The sequence below is a fragment of the Cricetulus griseus genome, chromosome 2 (genome assembly GCF_003668045.3).
Source record: "Cricetulus griseus strain 17A/GY chromosome 2, alternate assembly CriGri-PICRH-1.0, whole genome shotgun sequence".
NCBI lineage: Eukaryota > Metazoa > Chordata > Mammalia > Rodentia > Cricetidae > Cricetulus > Cricetulus griseus.
The window spans coordinates 315,026,617-315,043,862 of NC_048595.1; the positions used below are offsets into that span (position 1 = coordinate 315,026,617).

The 17,246-nt window shown below is 44.6% G+C and overlaps 2 protein-coding genes across 2 annotated transcripts; both read right to left on the reverse strand.

The window, feature by feature from the left end:
* Positions 1–9,275: 9,275 nt before the first annotated feature.
* LOC113834163 (MLV-related proviral Env polyprotein-like) lies at positions 9,276–11,874 on the reverse strand. Its single transcript, XM_027401694.2, has one exon. The coding sequence runs from the start codon at positions 11,286–11,288 to the stop codon at positions 9,309–9,311; it is 1,980 nt and encodes a 659-aa protein (XP_027257495.1). The 5' UTR covers positions 11,289–11,874; the 3' UTR covers positions 9,276–9,308.
* A 2,656-nt stretch (positions 11,875–14,530) lies between these two features.
* On the reverse strand, positions 14,531–16,952 carry LOC113834164 (bromodomain-containing protein 4-like). The gene is made up of 2 exons (XM_035440505.1): positions 16,780–16,952; positions 14,531–16,741 (listed from the first exon to the last, which is right to left on the reverse strand). Exon 2 carries the CDS (start codon positions 16,670–16,672, stop codon positions 14,822–14,824), a length of 1,851 nt encoding a protein of 616 aa, XP_035296396.1. The 5' UTR covers positions 16,673–16,741; positions 16,780–16,952; the 3' UTR covers positions 14,531–14,821.
* Positions 16,953–17,246: the final 294 nt, after the last annotated feature.

Genomic DNA, 17,246 nt, shown 5'->3' on the forward strand with positions numbered 1-17,246 from the left:
ACCTAGTGGTAACTAACAGTCATCTGATTGGACTTTGCAGTAGATGGAGGTCATTATAGAAAGCTACTGTACAAAATGCAGAGATCAACTATGGGTGCCTGCCCCAAATTAAATATATTTACAACAAAACCCCCTACCCTTAAAACTCAAGGAACATCACATGATAGAGACTGTAAGAGCCAGGGGACCAAAACAGATACTATAAGTAATATTTTTAAAATCTGTATACATTTTTACTTAAAATAGAATCACATCATTTATCCTTTTCCTTTCATCTTTCTTGTCCTTCCCAGGTCCCCTTTCTCCCCATGACACCCCAAGCTGACAGTTTCTTTTATTTATTATTATTATTATTATTATTATTATTATTATTATTATTATTATTATTATTTTGCACATATGCACAAATATATACATGATATACATGTAACCTGTTGAGTGCATTTTTGTTGTTTGTGTGTATATGGTCTCAGAGCTGACCACTTTGTATTGTGTCCCCACCTGCCGGACATCAACCTGGGGCAAAAGAGTCAGGGATAGGGAATGGGGACAAGAGACGCAGAAAGAACGACCACAAGACAGGATTCTGATCAAGTGGAAAACTTTACTTTTCTCAGGCTAGCTTACATATTCAGGATATGGGGAGGGGTAAAATGAGTTGTTTGTGCACCAGGTGTTAGTATAGGCAGGATATTAGGAAGCCACAAAGAGGATGTTTGGCAGGGTAAAGAGTTCATGAGTAAGAGATCCAGGAAGGGGATGCCTAGGTGACTGAGCCTGTGGGTGGAGGACTGGGTTGTTTATTTTCTTGAGCTGAGGTTCTAAGGAGCTGCTATGTAAAGGTTAACTATGTGGCCTGCCAACATGGCCTAGGATCTCATGCCAAGCCCTGAGATTTGGCTCCCAACAGTATTGGATAACCGATTAGTGGGCTCATCCCTGGGAGAGGCTAATTATCTTTCTGTTAGCAGTAATTAGTTGCCTGTAGTTATTTGTCCAGAGGTGGGATTCCCATTCAGCTTTCCCCTTCCCCGCTAGCATGTGTATCAGTATTACCATTTCTCCAGTCTTGTTTATGTCGCATTTGTCTTTCTGGGTCTAGATTACTTCACTCACTACAATCTTTATTAGGTCCATCCATTTATCTGAAAATTTCATTTTTCTTTACAGAAGAATAGTATTCCACAGTGTATATGTGCATTTTCATTATCCATTCTTCTGTTGAAGGGCATGTAGTTTGTTTCATTCCCTGGCTATTGTGAATGGGATGGCAATGAACATTGCTGCTCAGGGTCTGTGTAGTAGGATTTCATGCCAAAGAGTACTATAGCTGGGTTATATTGTATATTTAATTTTAGTTTCTTAAAGATTCTGCATACTGATTTCCAGAGTGGAAATTCCAACAGTGAACCAGTGTTCCTCTTTCCCTATACCTCACCAACATTTGTTATCAATTGTTTTGTTGATGTTAGTCGCTCTAACTAGAGTAAGATGAAATCTTAACATTGTTTTGATTTACATTTCCCTACTTGCTAAGAATGACGGACTTTTTCTAAGGTATTTCTTCTATTCAGAATTCTCTGTTTAGATCGCTCACCAATTTTTTAAAATGTATTTATTTAATTTAATTTGGGAATGATCTTCCTGTTTCTGCCTTTATTATTTTACTTTACTTGAAGAATTTAAGAAGGCTTGATCACAGTTCTTTGAAAACTATGTTTTCACAGTTCTATGTAATCACAATTCTATGAAACTATCTTGTTCTGGACATTTTTTAGTTGGGAGGCCTTTATTACTGTTTCAAACTCCTTTATTACATGTGTTTTAGGTTGTTAGTTCTTGGTTTAACTTAGGGAATTTGGATGAATTAAGAATTCATCCATTTAATTTAGGTTTTCCAATTTAATGGAATACAAGACTTTAAAGAATTCCCTTAGAAGTGTGACATGAGAGTTGTAAGCAGAAATAAAACCTTTCCTCCCCAAGTTGCTTTTGTTCATGGTGTTGTATTGTGATAGACAGTTTCCTCCATCTTGTCTCAGCTTTGGTTTAACCTGAAACTGACCCCCACTTCTATCCATCTATGAAAAGTCCTGTGGGAAAGTACCCAGCTCTGTTCTAAAAATGTGGGGTTGAAATGTGGTTTTGGCTTCTGTTAAACTGCTTGCTTGCTTTATTTCCCCCTGCAACTGCCAAACAGGATGTAGTTTTTCTGTGTTCTTGACCTTATAAAATGCATCAAGACTTCTCTGTGAGGAGTGCTTCTGAATTCAGACTTTGGTTGTGCTGAGTGGTCTCTGGGTCTCTACCCAGAAACCTAGGATGTACATATACACATAACTAAAATTAAAAGTGAACCTATTTATCTAAAAAAAATTCCCTTAGAATATTCTATATTTCTTTAACATCTTAATGTTTCCCTGTTCATTTCTGATTTTGTTAACTTGGCCATCTCTTTCTTTCTTTCTTTTGGTTATCAATCTTGTTTATCTTCTCTTAGATTCATTAGTTCTTTGAATTGTTTTCTTTGTTTCTAATTCATTGATTTCTGCTTTGTTTGTTCTTGGTTTTCCAAATTCTTGAGTTGCATCATTAAGTCATTTTTTGTGCTCCTTCTGATTTTTAAATATAGGCATTAGTGCTATAAATCTTCTCTTAGAATTGTTTTTAATGTGTCCTGGGAGTTTTGTTATGTTGTATTTATATTTTCATTTAAATCCAGTAATATTTTTTACTTATTTTCTTCTTTGACCTATTCATCATTTATTTAATAAAGAATTGCTTGATCTCTATGAGTTAATACACTTACTGAAAGTTTTGTTGTTGTTTTTTTTCCATTTTTACTTACTGGAGTTTTATATGCTGTTGATTTTAAGTTTTATTGCACAATTATTTCAAGTTTTCTGTATTTGTTAAAGTTGGTTTTGTGTCCCAGCTCATGGCCTATTTCAGAGACATTTCCATGTGCTGCTAAGGGTAATTATGTTCTTTGACATTCAGAAAGAATCTGTAGATATCTGTTAGGTCCATTTGATGTAAAATGCCATTCAATTTTTAAGTTTCTCTGTGTACTTTTTGTCCAGATGACCTGTATACTGAAGAAAGTGGGGTGTTGAAATCATCAAAATTGGTAGGTTTGTATCTGTTTGTGCCTTTAATTCCATTAGTAGCTTTTTTATGAAACTAGGTTCACCAGAGTTTGGTGCATATATGCTTTTAATATTTTCCTGAAGAATTGATCCCTTGGCTAAAATGAAGTGTCCTTTTTTGTCTCATCTGTTTAGTTTTAGTTTGATATCTATTTTTTGTTTGATATTAGATGGCAATGCCTGGTTGCTTCCTGATCCCATTTGCTTGGAATACTTTTTGCTATCCCTTCACTTTAAAATGGTACTATCTTCAAAGTTGAGTTTCCTGTAGACAAAAGACAGATTTTGTTTCTTAATCTACTCAGCTTGTCTGTGTCTTTTGACTGGAAAGTTGAGGCCATTAACATTTAAAGTTATTTTGTTGTTGTCTGCTTGTGTTCTCAGTTGTGCTGTGCATTTCAATGAGTTATAGCTTTGTGTATTTTTTTTTAGAGTCCCTTAGCTGTGCTTACTCTTCTCATCACTTCAAAGTAATTGCTTTAAGTATCCTGTTTAGCCTGTTGTTGTTATGAATTATTGTAGGCTGTTTCTTTATCCTTCAACTATGCCAGATTTGCCAGACACAGTAGTCTAGCTTGGCAGTCATGGTCTTTTGGAACTTGGAGTGCATTGCTCCAGGCTCTGGTTTTCAGAGTTTCCATTAAGAAATCAAGTGTTATGATGATGGGTTTTCCTTTTTAAGTGACTAGTGGGATTTGGGGTTTTATTGTTCATTTCTGTTTGTTTTTCAATATTTTTCTCTGTTTTGTTTATTTAGTGTTTGAACTATGGTATGCTGTGGGGTGTTTCTTTTTGTTCTTATCTAGTTGAGGTTCTGTGTACACCTTCTATCTGTATGAGTATGTGGTTGGTACAAAGAGTGGGTAGGATTGTGGAAGGACTTAGAAACTTCGAGTTAGAAAATCATTGAATGTTGAGAATTCAGTGGGATGTTCTTGAGGGGCTTGAAAGATAAGAATGTTGAGAGCCGTGAAAATGTGGGCCTTGCTTGTGAAGTTTCAGAGGGAAATTTAAAGACCCTATCAGGGTCATTTGATATTTTAAATTAAGATTTTTGCCATTCTGGTCAGTTAGAGCTGAAGAATAAGCCACAATTGTCAAGAAGCCAGCACCACTGAAGTGTTACTGGGACAATTGATGTTGATTAACTAGAGCTAATAAATTAGGAGTGATTAAGAAGAAACCAGCATCACTGAGGCAAAATCTTCTGGCAAGTGTTTCCTGATAGTACAGAGAAGCAGTAGTCCAGAGACAGCCAAGGTTGTGCCTCACATTGACATTGATAGTCAGACTTGGAAATGTGTAAGAGTCACCCAGATTGTACTGGTTTTGAAGGCATGAAGGGGTCATAGAGAGCAACTGAGGCTTGGAACTTCATGGGTGAAGGTGCAGCCTCAGTGACAGTTGAATGCCTAGAATTCAAGGGGTCATACAGAGATATAGAGGCTTGGCACCATGAGGAGAGACAATGAGAGGCCATTGGTGAAAGTACAGCCCAGTTGCAGCAAAAGACCCCAGCAGTTTTGCAGATGCCAGTACTATAGGATGACCACCAAGAACAGCAACAGCAGTGAAGTGGAGCCAGCTGGAGCTGAGAAGACAAGCTGTGTGTCCTGGAGAGGGAAGAAGAGGTGGAGACGTGGAGGAATCCAGAAGATCATGAGTGGATCCCAGACATTGGATAGCTGGAGTTTGGTTTTGCTTTGATTTGATTGTGCATGTGCCCTGATTTTTTCCTCTTGAAGTAAGAAAGTATTTGATTTATTTTTTATTTTACTGGAGCCTACAGTTGAAAGACTTGGGATTTTAAAGGACTTTGGATGTTAAAAGAGATTGACTGCTTTAAAGAGACTGAAATTTTAACGTGTTTGAATTGTAAAGACAGTGGAACTTTTAAAGTTAAGTTTTCAATGTGAGATCTTGGGTATGAATGAGAAAGGAGTGACTTAATAATAGTGTGTTTGTGTGTCAAGTTTTCAAGGGGTCAGTTGTTCTGGCTGGTTTTATGTTGACTTAACACAAGCTGGAGTCATCAGAGAGGAAAAAGCTTCAATTGAGAAAATACCTCCATAAGATCCAGATGTAAGGTATTTTCTTAATTGGTGTTCAGTAGGGAAGAGCCCAGCCCATTTGGGGGCGGTACAATACCTGGACTAGTAGTTCTGTGTTCTATAAGAAAGTAGGCTGAGCAAGCCAGTATGCAACACTCCTCCATGGTCTTAACTTCCTTTGATGATGAACAGTGACATGGAACGGTAAACTAAATAAGCCCTTTCCTCCCCAACTTATTTTTGGTCATGGTGTTTTGTTGCAGCAGTAGAAATCCTAACTAAGACAGTATGCCTTTTCTTAGTTTGGAGAGATTTTCTTCTATGATCTTGTTAAACATCTGGTCTATGACATTGACCTGAGATTCTTCTCCTTTATGTATGCCTTTATTTCTAAGATTTGGTCTTCTGACCTTATCCCACATTTCCTGCATGTTCCATTCCTGTGCTCTTTAAGGTTTTTGATAACCTTTGCTTACTTCATCTAGATCTTCTGTTTTACCTTTGAATCCTGATATTCTGCCTTCTGCTTGATTCATCCTAACTGCAAGGCTTTCCTCTGGGTTTTCTGACTGGGCTACTTAGTTTTTCAATTTCACACAGATACCTACAACTGGTCAAAATGTGGAGATCAACCGATTGTGGGGTGCCTGTCTCCAATTAATATATCAACAATACAACCCCTACACTTAGGGTTCAGGGGACATTGTGTAAGAGGGGACAGAAAGATTGAAAAAGCCAGAGGACCAAGACAGCTATTGCCAAGGAAAAAAAAGTCTCTTCAGTAAAAATAAAAAGGGACATTAAGGGGGCATCTGGAGGAGGTTCAAGGAGGCTTGGGGGTGAGTATGATCCAGATACATTTGTTAAAGTCTCTAATAATTGAGAAAAATATTTTTAAAAGGTAATTGATTTAAAATGAACAATAAATTTAGAAACCAAAAGAAGATAAATGTATTTTCCTGAAAGCAAATCTAACTTTTGCCTTATTTTCTCTTTAGGGAAAGTGGTCCCACAATGGCTGTCCCATCCTCTTTTTATGGAACCAATGCTGATTCTCCCAAAGCATTGAGAGCCCTACTTATGATCCCAAGTAGCAATGAGGATTGATAGAAAACACTTTGAGGAATAACTGAACAGTTTAATGGGGGTGCTCCTACTGATATGCCATAAAATTTTGCTGAAATAATAAAGAACAGATGAAAAGATAAATAAATCCACAGCAAACAAGAAAGTTCACATCTACTGGTAAGTCTGTCTACTTTTTTGGAATAGATCTCTACACACACACACACACACACACACACACACACACACACACAAGCACACATGCACGCACCCCCCCAAGAGAAGCAACAGTAAACAGAAACAGAGGCAGCATCTTCCCATTTTTCATTCTGTTCTCCCATGCTATCTCCTGGTGGAGTGTCCTGGGGCTCAGCTCTAGGTCTTTTCCCCATGGTCAACATTCCTGGCTTTGATGACTGTATCCAGTTTTATGACTTGCAATTTTGTCTCCCACATGTCATGTCTAGATTCTTCTCCCAAACTCCAAACTCACATGTGTAATAGACATCTCAAATATAGAATGCCCCAAACCAACCTCACCTTCTCCTCTAAAAATTCCCATTTGCAGCCCCTTTGGTCCTGGTTGATGAAAACAACTACCTTTTTATTTTGAATTAATTTCAGGATCACTGAAAGTTTGCAAAAATGGTGTGGAGTTTCTGTGAACTCTTCATGACATTTTAACACACACACACACACACACACACACACACACACACACACACACATATATATATATATATATATATATATATATATATATTCAAAAATCATATCTTACACTGTCATGCTATGAGTACAATAGATGAATACACCAAAACTGATAGGATAGCATTAACTAAACATGACTAGTTTTTCCATACACTCTCCCTGTTCTGGTACTCAGTTCTATGAATGTGAATTGAATGCTTAAATTTCTGTGCCGGTAGCCACAGTGTATTAAACTGTTCCATTGCTCCAAAGAAAGACCCTCATGCCCTCTGCCTTGCTCCTGGAGATCATTGTCTGTTCCCCATCTCTATAATTATGTCACATCAAAAACATGATGTGAATAGAATCATTCCAAAGGCTTTGTTTCAGGGTGACATGCATCTCAGCTGCATGCATTCCTTATTCTTTTCATCTAGACAATACTCACTTACATAGAAACACACAAATTTGCTTATCCATTTACTTGTTGAAGAACATGTGGGGGGTTTCCAGTTTTTTATTATTATAAACAAAGCTGCTATGAATATGCGTATGCCTGTTTTGTTGAACACAACTTTTCATTTCTGTAAGTTAAATATCCTGGAGTATGACTGCTGAGTTATATGTAAGTGTGTTTCTACTATGCAACAAAATGTTGGAGGCTGAAGAGATGGCTCAGTGGTTAAGAGTGCATACTGCTCTTGCAGAGGACCTGGGTTCTATTCCTGGTGCCCATGTCAGACAGTTAACAACTGCTTGTAACTCCAGCTCCAGGGGATCTGATGCCTCTGGCCTCCACAGGCACCTAAACTCTTATGTGCATAACCGCCCCCCCCACACACACACATCTAAAAATATGCAAGGGATCCTTGAAAACAAAATCTATAAGCAGCAATGGTAAAAAAAAAAAAATGTCTAACCATTGTTTGGCACTTCTTACTCTTCACATCCCTGGTCAGCATTTCTGCATCACCATTTCCGGCCACAGCAAACACAGCCTGGCCCGCCCACAGCCCCTCACCATCATCTGCTTCTGTTCATGTTGCTCAGCTTCTGTCTTAGCAGTGCCTGTGCTGATTTACCCTACGACTTTTTTGGGTGTTTCCTTCATCTGCCAAAAGGGAACTTTCAATAGTCTTTGGGGCTGTTTGTAAGAAAACGTTGAAGTGAGATTCTGGAGGGACTATTCATGCTTCTTCTGTACTCTGAATAACCCAGGCAATGTACCCTATATGCCCAGGAGTCATTTTCTGATTGACTTGCATGTGTGTGAGGTATGAACACATTGTGTAGGTGGGTGCATGTGTGTACCAGTGTACATGGACATGTGTCTTCATGCCCATGGAAGCCAAAAGTCAACACGGGGCATCTTCCTCAATTTCTAACCACCTTATATTTTGAGACTTGGTCTCTCACTGAAGCTCACTGATTCTGTTAGGCTAGTTGACTTACATGTGCCAGAGATTTCCTGCCTTTACATCACCAACTGGAGAATGATAGACACATGCTGAAAGACCCCGAAGGGATACTTTCGTAGAGGGAGACCCACACACCCAGGAATCAGCGAGGCCACGAACTGGATGTAAAAAACAAGAGGCTTTATTGGAGACGCAGGTACCTGGGGCGACTTAGCTTCTGTGTGGCTAAGCGCCCCGAGCCAAGGGAAAAGGGGTCCTTATATAGGAAAAAAGGCGCAAGCTAGGAGCAAGGATTCTATTGGATAATTCTAATGAGGCATTATACAGAGCTATTCCCATTGGTCAATGTATATGAGGCGCTATACAGGGTTATTCAAATGAGGCAAAGTACAGAGTTATTCAAATGAGGTGAAACACAGAGTCTTTCAAATGAGGCGAAATACAGAATCATTTCCATTGGATGGTTCAAATGAGACACAGAGCCATTCCAGATCAGCATATTCTCAAGGTCTGGTGTCTGGTACAGCAGACTCAATTCCCCCCCTTTTCCTGATGGCTGACCTTGGGGGCGGAGACCTTGGGACGGAGTGTTTCTCTTCGGGCGGGGCGGGGGCTCAGGGGCAGAGCTCCAGGCCGGCTCACTCGGTGTTTGTTCTCGTGCTGACCCACCTGGTGCTCGCCCTCGTGCCAGCCCACCCGGTGCTCGTTCTCGGGCTGGCCCACCTGGTGCTCATTCTCGGGCCGGCCCCACCCGGTGCTTGTTCTCGGGCCGGCCCCACCCGGTGCTTGTTCTCGGGCCGGGCGGGGAAAGGCCACCGGGGGTGGGGATCGGGGAAGCCGCCGACAGGAGGAAGAGGAGACAAACTTGAGAAAGAAAGGGCTAAGGGACAGGGGTCTTTCATTCCCCCATTTCTCTTGTAACTGAATGGAATCTTTCATTCAGAGGTCTCTAGATACTCTGGATCTATTTGCTTTAGCTGATGATATTGTTGAGTTAAGACTAAGGCCTGTACAACAGATAGTCGTTCTCTGATGAATTGAGTCAGTTTGTTCAGAATGCAGGGACCAAATATGAGGATCAAAAATAGAATAACCAGAGGTCCCATGAGCGTGGATATAAGGGTAGTCAACCAGGGGGATTTAGCGAACCATCCCTCGAACCATCCTTGTTGAGACTCAAATAGCTGTTGCCTCTGTTTTAGCCTCTCCCTAAGTTTGGCCATGCTATCCCTAACTATTCCTGTATGATCTGCATAAAAGCAGCATTCTTCCTTGAGGGCAGCACATAGCCCCCCTTCCTGTAAAAATAATAAATCTAATCCTCGTCTGTTCTGCAGGACCACCTCAGAGAGTGATGTTAAGGATTTCTCGAGTGCACTGACTGACTCTTCTAGGACCTGGATATCCGTGTGCATGGCTTGTTGTAGAAGCTTAAAATGATTAATTCCCTGTAGGGCAACGGTTCCGGTCCCTATGCCGGCTGCTATGCCCCCCACTGTTATTCCTCCTAATAATAGGGCCACGGTAAAGGATATTGGCTCCCTCTTATATCGGGTTGATTTCTCTAGTACGCTGTAAACATATTCAGGTTGGTGGTATGTGACTTTGGGCCAAAGTTCTATCAATATACAAAAGTCAATGGTGGTGTTGAGAACAGTGGTAGAGACACAGGGAGTCAACCCAGTACTGCAAGCCCAATAAGTTCCATAAGGGGCAACAAGGTATCGGCTGTCCTGAGATAATGGCTCTACTTGGTTACATAATTCTTGATGTGAGGAAGGAATCCTGCCTATGCATAGCCCCTTTCCTGAGACCTCAGATATTGTGAGCTTGTGCTGCATAGCAGCTCCGCAACTGGTAGGTGCTGAGGTCTGGTTGGAGTAGTTGCCCAGTATTGCCACGCCTTCATAATATGGGGGCCGGGAAACTAGGCATAACCAGCATTCCTGAGTCTTGTTGGGGTCTGAAAAATTTAAGGCTTGGTAAACTCCTTGGATTAATTGTAATAATCTATCTCTGGTACCTGGAGGGTCTCTGGTTATCTCGATGTTTAGGGCATCTGGGGTGGGGGAGAAGGTGACAGCACCTGGTGTAGGAGTGATAGCTTTAGGAACGGTAGGGGGTTTAGGGACTTGAAAATGGGTTGGGGATCTCTGGTCCGCTATTACTATGTTTGGCCCGACTGATTGTTGGCTTAGGGGAGTAATTTGTCTGTACAGGGAGAATAAAGTCACCGGATCTTTCCCTGCTCGGTGCAGCCTGAGTCCCCAGACCTTAGGACTATCCCAAGTAGTTCTTTTTCCAGCATCTGTGAACCTTAGGATGAGAGGGTTGCATTTTCCTCCGGGGGTGGCGCCTTGAAAACCTCCCCCTCCGGCACTATCATAACAAGGTCCGCAGGCTCTTTGCCCACATCTCCATGGTCCTTTCCCTGCGTACCCTGGGATCTCCCTCCGTTTGAGAGTGATGAAATCCCAAGAGGAAGAGGGTTTCCAGTAAGCCTCCCCTGTGGTTTCACATCCCCATCTTGCACAGTACCCTTCCTGCGGCCCCCCGCAGCCATGAGTTGGTTTATGGCCGGGGCAAACATAAAAATCCTTGCTTCTTGTTCCTATCCTTCCCCCAGGGTGGTGGCATCCGTACCCTGGGAATGGTTCCTGGTCAGAGGGATCCCAATCAGACCCTACTAAGTCACATAGGTCGACATAGAGAGGAGGGAACCCATCATGTAGAGTCCCTATATAAGTGCTGAGGTTGGCTATTTCCCCGGTCCCTAGATTGGCTATTTTCCAGGTGATATTATAAACCCTGTGGGGGTTAGTTGCTACATGGGGGGTAAACAGACAACCAATCAACAGGAGGGTGTACGAGAGAGTCTTATCTTTAAAGGATTTTGAGTGCGGTGTGCGGTCCATTCTGATGCAGTGGCTGAATCGGTGGGTCGGGCTGGCTTTACATGTGAAGCATGTATCCAAGCTGCAATGCCGTCTACCTTGAGTGCGGTGGGAGTGGTAAGCAAAACGATGTAGGGTCCCTTCCAGCGGGGTTCAAGGTTCTTGGCCTGGTGACGCCGGACCCAAACAGTGTCCCCGATCTGGTAGGAATGGGGGATGGTGGGATGGTCCCTCTGGTCTTTATAAGCTTGAGCAAGGGGTTTCCAGACCTCCCGTTGTACTAGTTGGAGGGCCTGTAAATGAGCTTGGAGAGAAGGGGAGTTAGCAAAATCTGAGACATCTTGATCAAGAAAGTTAATGATAGGAGTAGGTACTCCATACAGGATCTCAAAGGGTGTGAGCCCATGTGGTCCAGGGGTATTACGAGCGCGGTAGAGTGCTAGGGGGAGTAGGAGGACCCAGTCTCTAGTGCCAGTTGCAAGCGACAATTTTGTTAAAGTCTCCTTGATTGTTCTATTCATCCTTTCTACCTGTCCTGAACTTTGGGGTCTATAAGCACAATGTAATTTCCAATCAATCCCCAACAAGGTGGCCACTGACTGACTTACCTGGGAGACGAAGGCGGGCCCATTGTCTGTTCCCAATACCTGAGGCATCCCATAACGGGGAAAGATTTCTTCAAGCAATTTCTTAGTAACGATCTTGGCTGTTTCATGTTTAGTAGGGAAGGCTTCAACCCATCCTGAAAAGGTGTCTACAAAAATTAATAGATACTTGTATCCATATTTTCCTGGTTTAATCTCAGTGAAATCTATCTCCCAATGTGTTCCGGGCCGGTAGCCTCTGACCCGGTTCCCGGGAGGAAGCTTCAGTCTGGATGCGTTGACTCGGGCGCACGCATCACATTGCTCAGTTACCTGTTTTAGAATATCGTTCTTCCCCAAAAGGAAATTGAATTCCTCTTCTCGTTCGAGGAGCTCCCGCATCTTCTTGGAGCTCAGATGTGTCATCTTATGTAAAAATGTCACTAGGTACTTGGTTACCCGGTAGGGGATGACAGTCTTTCCTTCATAAGTCCAATCCCCGTTTGGTTCCTTTGCGGCTCCCAATTTCTCTAGGGTTTGGATGTCTCTTTGTTCATAGTCCCATGAGGGGAAGGGATGGTCGTTGGTGGGCTCTAGAGCCAGGAGGTTAGTGGTGTCTGTGGTCAGGGCCGCCTCTCGGGCAGCCAAGTCTGCCCTTCGATTGCCCCTTGCTTCGAAAGAATCCCCTTTTTGGTGTCCAGGGCAATGTATGATACTTAAGGCAGCGGGCAGATGAAGAGCCCTTAAGAGAGCGAGGATTTCCTCCTTATTTTTAATGTCTTTCCCTTCGGAGGTAAGCAGCCCCCTCCGTCTGTAAATTTCTCCATGTATATGGGCAGTGGCGAAGGCATAACGACTGTCTGTATACACGGTGAGCCTCTTACCTTCTGCCAATTTTAGAGCCTGCGTGAGTGCTATGAGTTCTGCCCTCTGTGCGGAAGTTCCAGGGGGGAGTGCCTGGGCCCAGACGACCTGATTCTCTGTGGTGACTGCCGCGCCCGCCTTTCGTTCTCCTTGATGCAAAAAGCTGCTTCCATCCGTGAACCAGATGTGGTCCGGGCTAGGTAGAGGCTGGTCAGTCAGGTCGGATCTCGCTCCATGGGCCTCGGCCAATACCTGTAAGCAATCATGAGCCTCGGGCTCCCCAGGGAGGGGGAGCAGGGTGGCTGGGTTCAGAGTCACCAAAGGCCCGAAGTGGACCCGGTCTTTGTCTAACAGCATAGTCTGGTAATGAGTCATTCGGGCATTAGTAAGCCATCTGTCTGGAGGCTGTCTGATGACTGCCTCTACTGCATGAGGGGCATGTATGGTCAAAGGCTGCCCCAAGGTTAGCTTGTGAGAATCTTTTACCAGCAGGGCTATAGCAGCAATCATTCGAAGGCAGGGTGGCCATCCCGATGCCACAGGATCCAATTTCTTGGAGAGGTATGCAGTGGGCCTTCTCCAAGGCCCCAGTTTTTGGGTGAGGACTCCCTTAGCATAGCCCTCCTTCTCATCTATAAAAAGTTCAAATGGCTTAGCTAAGTCCGGTAGACCCAGGGCTGGTGATTCAAGGAGAGCCTTTTTGATGTCGGTGAAGGCTTTCTTTTGGGGCTCTTCCCATTTAAAAGCAACCCCTGGCCGAGTGAGGGGGTAGAGGGGAGCCGCCATTTCGGCAAACCCAGGGATCCATAGGCGGCAGAAGCCTGCCGTTCCCAAGAATTCTCTCAGTTGGCGGGGATTTTGTGGGGTGGGAATGTCTAAGATGGCTCGCATACGGGCTTCCGTTAGCCATCGACGTCCATCCTTTATCTTGTATCCTAAATAGGTCACCTGTTTCTGACATATCTGGGCCTTCTTGGCGGATGCCCGGTACCCTAGGCTCCCAAGAGTCTGGAGGAGGGCTTGAGTGCCTTCCTTGCATTCCCCTTTGGTTTTGGCTGCCAGGAGAATGTCATCTACATATTGTAAGAGGATTAGAGCGGGGTACCTAACCCGGAATTCTGCCAGGTCCTGATGTAAAGCTTCATCAAAAAGGGTAGGGCTGTTCTTAAACCCTTGAGGTAGCCTAGTCCAAGTCAGCTGCCCAGAGATTCCAAGGGCCGCGTCCTGCCATTCAAAGGCAAATATAGGCTGGCTGGTGGGATGCAGGCGGAGGCAGAAGAAAGCGTCTTTAAGATCTAAGACTGTGTACCAGGTATAGTTAGGTGGCAATCCACTCAGCAAATTGTAAGGGTTGGGGACAGTAGGGTGTATGTCCTCTATCCTTTTATTGACTTCTCTCAGGTCCTGCACTGGCCGGTAGTCATTAGTTCCCGGCTTCCTAACGGGTAGCAAGGGTGTATTCCAAGGAGATTTACAGGGCACCAGAATCCCTTGTTCAAGTAACCTTTTAATATGTGGCCGAATTCCTTCGCGGGCTTCTTTAGGCATTGGATACTGTCTGACGGATGCAGGAAGGATGGCAGCTTTTAAGGTTACTATAATTGGGGCCTGGTTAATGGCAAGGCCCATTCCTCCTGTTTCAGCCCAGGCTTGGGGAAATTCCGCAAGCCAGTGATCAAGGGTTTCCTGATTGTTCGAATTAGTCCTCTTTTCATGGAGTCTATATTCATCTTCTATGGACATTGTCAAGATGGTAAGGGGAATTCCCTCTGGCCCTGTGACTTTGACTTCTGACCTCTCAAAGTGTATTTGAGCTTTTAATTTGGTCAATAGGTCCCGTCCTAGTAAGGGGTAGGGGCAATCTGGCACATGGAGGAAAGAATGCATAACCTTACCGGTCGCGAGCTGGAGCTGCCGATTTGTAGTCCAATGGTACTGCTTTCCGCCTGTAGCTCCCTGTACCCATGCAGTCCGGTGACTCAGGGGTCCGGGTGACCGATTCAGAACGGAATGTTGTGCCCCTGTATCGACTAGGAAGGTGACCGGATGCCCCCCGACTTGCAGTGTTATCCTGGGCTCAGGGGGGGGCTCCTGGCCCCGACTCCTCTAATCTTCTAGGTTCAGGAGGTCAGAAACCCTTGGCGGTGGAAGCTTGGCCCGGGGGTTCTTAGGGCATTCTCTTGCCCAATGTCCTTTTTCTTTACAGTAAGCACATTGGTCCCTGTCCAGGTGGGGCCCCCTTCTGTCATCCCTCTGTCTATTCTGTCTCTGGCCTGTCACTACTGTGGCCAATAACCTGCTCATTTCTTTATTCCGCTTACGGTCTCTCGCAACCTCTTTTTCCTCAGCTTCCTGTCTTAGTCTTTCCTCTCTCTCCTGAGTTTCCTTCCTCCAACGTTCTTCTCTTTCTGTCTGTGTTTCCCTCTTATTAAAAATACGTTCTGCTTCCTTCAACAAATCTTGGAGTGTATATCCCTGTAGATTTTCTAGCCTTTGAAGCTTGTTTCTTATGTCCGGGGCTGATTGCCAAATAAAGGACATAGAAACGTTGGTGGCCTGACCTGGATCTTCCGGATTATAGGGAGTATACATCCTGTACGCTTCTTTCAATCTCTCTAGAAAAGCGGCAGGTGATTCCTCCGCACCCTGTATTATCTGCTTCACCTGGGCCAAATTAGTGGGTCTGCGTCCTGCCCCCCGGAGTCCCGCTACCAGCAACTGGCGATAGAGACGCAGGTGGGTCCTACCTGCTTCGGTGGTAAAATCCCATTCAGGTCTTTCAAGAGGGCAAGCCGCATCAATTTCATTGGGTAGCTGGGTGGGCTGCCCGTTTACTCCTGGGACATTTTTTCGTGCTTCTAGTAGCACGCGCTGTTTCTCTTCCGAGGTTAAAAGGACCTGCAAAAGCTGCTGACAATCATCCCAGGTGGGTTGGTGAGTCGTGAGTACCGACTCTATGAGAGATGTCAGCCTCACGGGGTCTGCAGAAAAAGAAGGATTATTATTTTTCCAGTTATAGAGGTCCGATGCTGAGAATGGCCAATACTGAGGTTGGCCGTTCAGCCCAGTTCGGAGGGGCAGAGTGGTTGAATCTGGAACGGGCTGCTCCCTACGACCTCTTAGTCGATAAGCCATTGGTGAAGGGTCAGGGGCCGCTTCCGCCAAGGCAGCGGCGGAGTCCGCTTCTGCCTCTGGTGGGGGCGGCAGTGGCGGATATGGCGGGGGCTCCTCCGTTAATAGATCAACCAACTGGTCTTCTCCCGGAGGGAGTACCTTAGGTGTCTTCTTTTCTTTAGCCTTAGTGTCTTTCACCACGGTAGGGTAAAGGTTGGAATGGGAAGGGGGGTTGGGAGGAATCAAAGGAGTGGGAGGTGTAGGGGCCGAAGGAATGGGTCGGTTGGAGCGGTTAGAGGGGGGAAGGAGAGAGGGGCCCTTGGGATGTAAGAAAGGACGTACCCAGGGAGGGGGGTCCTGAACCAAAGCCTCCCAAGTGACGATATAAGCCACTTGATCGGGATGCCCGTGTGGTCCAGGATCCATAATCTTCTCTTTTATCTGGAATATAGTCTGGGGGTTAAAGGTACCATCTCGCGGCCAGCCTACGTCAAAGGTCGGCCATTCTGAAGAACAAAGAGTAATCCATTTGCGTTTACGCACATTAACAGATTGGTTATGAGCATATTCCTGTACATCTTTCCAGTGGGAGAGTGTTAGGGACAAAGGAGTGGTGACAGTTTGCCCCATAGTTTCTAGGCTTAGGAGGGCACAAATGACAGCTACAAGACAAAGACCGAATAACACAGAACAGACTTTCGCAGCGCGGTTTCGACAGAGAGTCGACAGAAGGAATTGAGAGAGAGTCGAGGAAGGGGGCCCTCCTTCCTCGTCCCCAGTAAAGATTGCAAATCCCTCAAGCCGAGGGCCTTCTCCAAAGAGACTGGGAAAATGTCCAGTCATAGATCTAAGTTCAAAGTACAAATCTCTCACCCTGAGGGCTTCCCAAGTTCAAAATACAAATCCCTCTTCCTGAGGGCTTCCCAAGTTCAAAATACAAATCCCTCTTCCTGAGGGCTTCAAACGCTACCAGGACGTCTCCTGGAGCCGCGGTCGGGAGTTCGGACCCGTCAGTCCCTCCTCGGATCCGCCTACAAATGTACACAGCTGTATACTACAAACGCAAGCGCAATTCACAAGACAGACTCAGACCAGACAAGACAAAACAGCGGATCCGCACAACACTTACCTCCCAGACGTGGGTCGGTGGTCCCTGGGCGGGTCTCGATCCCGGACGAGCCCCCAAATGAAAGACCCCGAAGGGATACTTTCGTAGAGGGAGACCCACACACCCAGGAATCAGCGAGGCCACGAACTGGATGTAAAAAACAAGAGGCTTTATTGGAGACGCAGGTACCTGGGGCGACTTAGCTTCTGTGTGGCTAAGCGCCCCGAGCCAAGGGAAAAGGGGTCCTTATATAGGAAAAAGGCGCAAGCTAGGAGCAAGGATTCTATTGGATAATTCTAATGAGGCATT

Bases quoted from the DNA above. Each gene is read 5' to 3' on its own strand.
- LOC113834163 (XM_027401694.2), bottom strand. From the start codon at position 11,288: ATGGACCGCACACCGCACTCAAAATCCTTTAAAGATAAGACTCTCTCG.
- LOC113834164 (XM_035440505.1), bottom strand. From the start codon at position 16,672: ATGACTGGACATTTTCCCAGTCTCTTTGGAGAAGGCCCTCGGCTTGAG.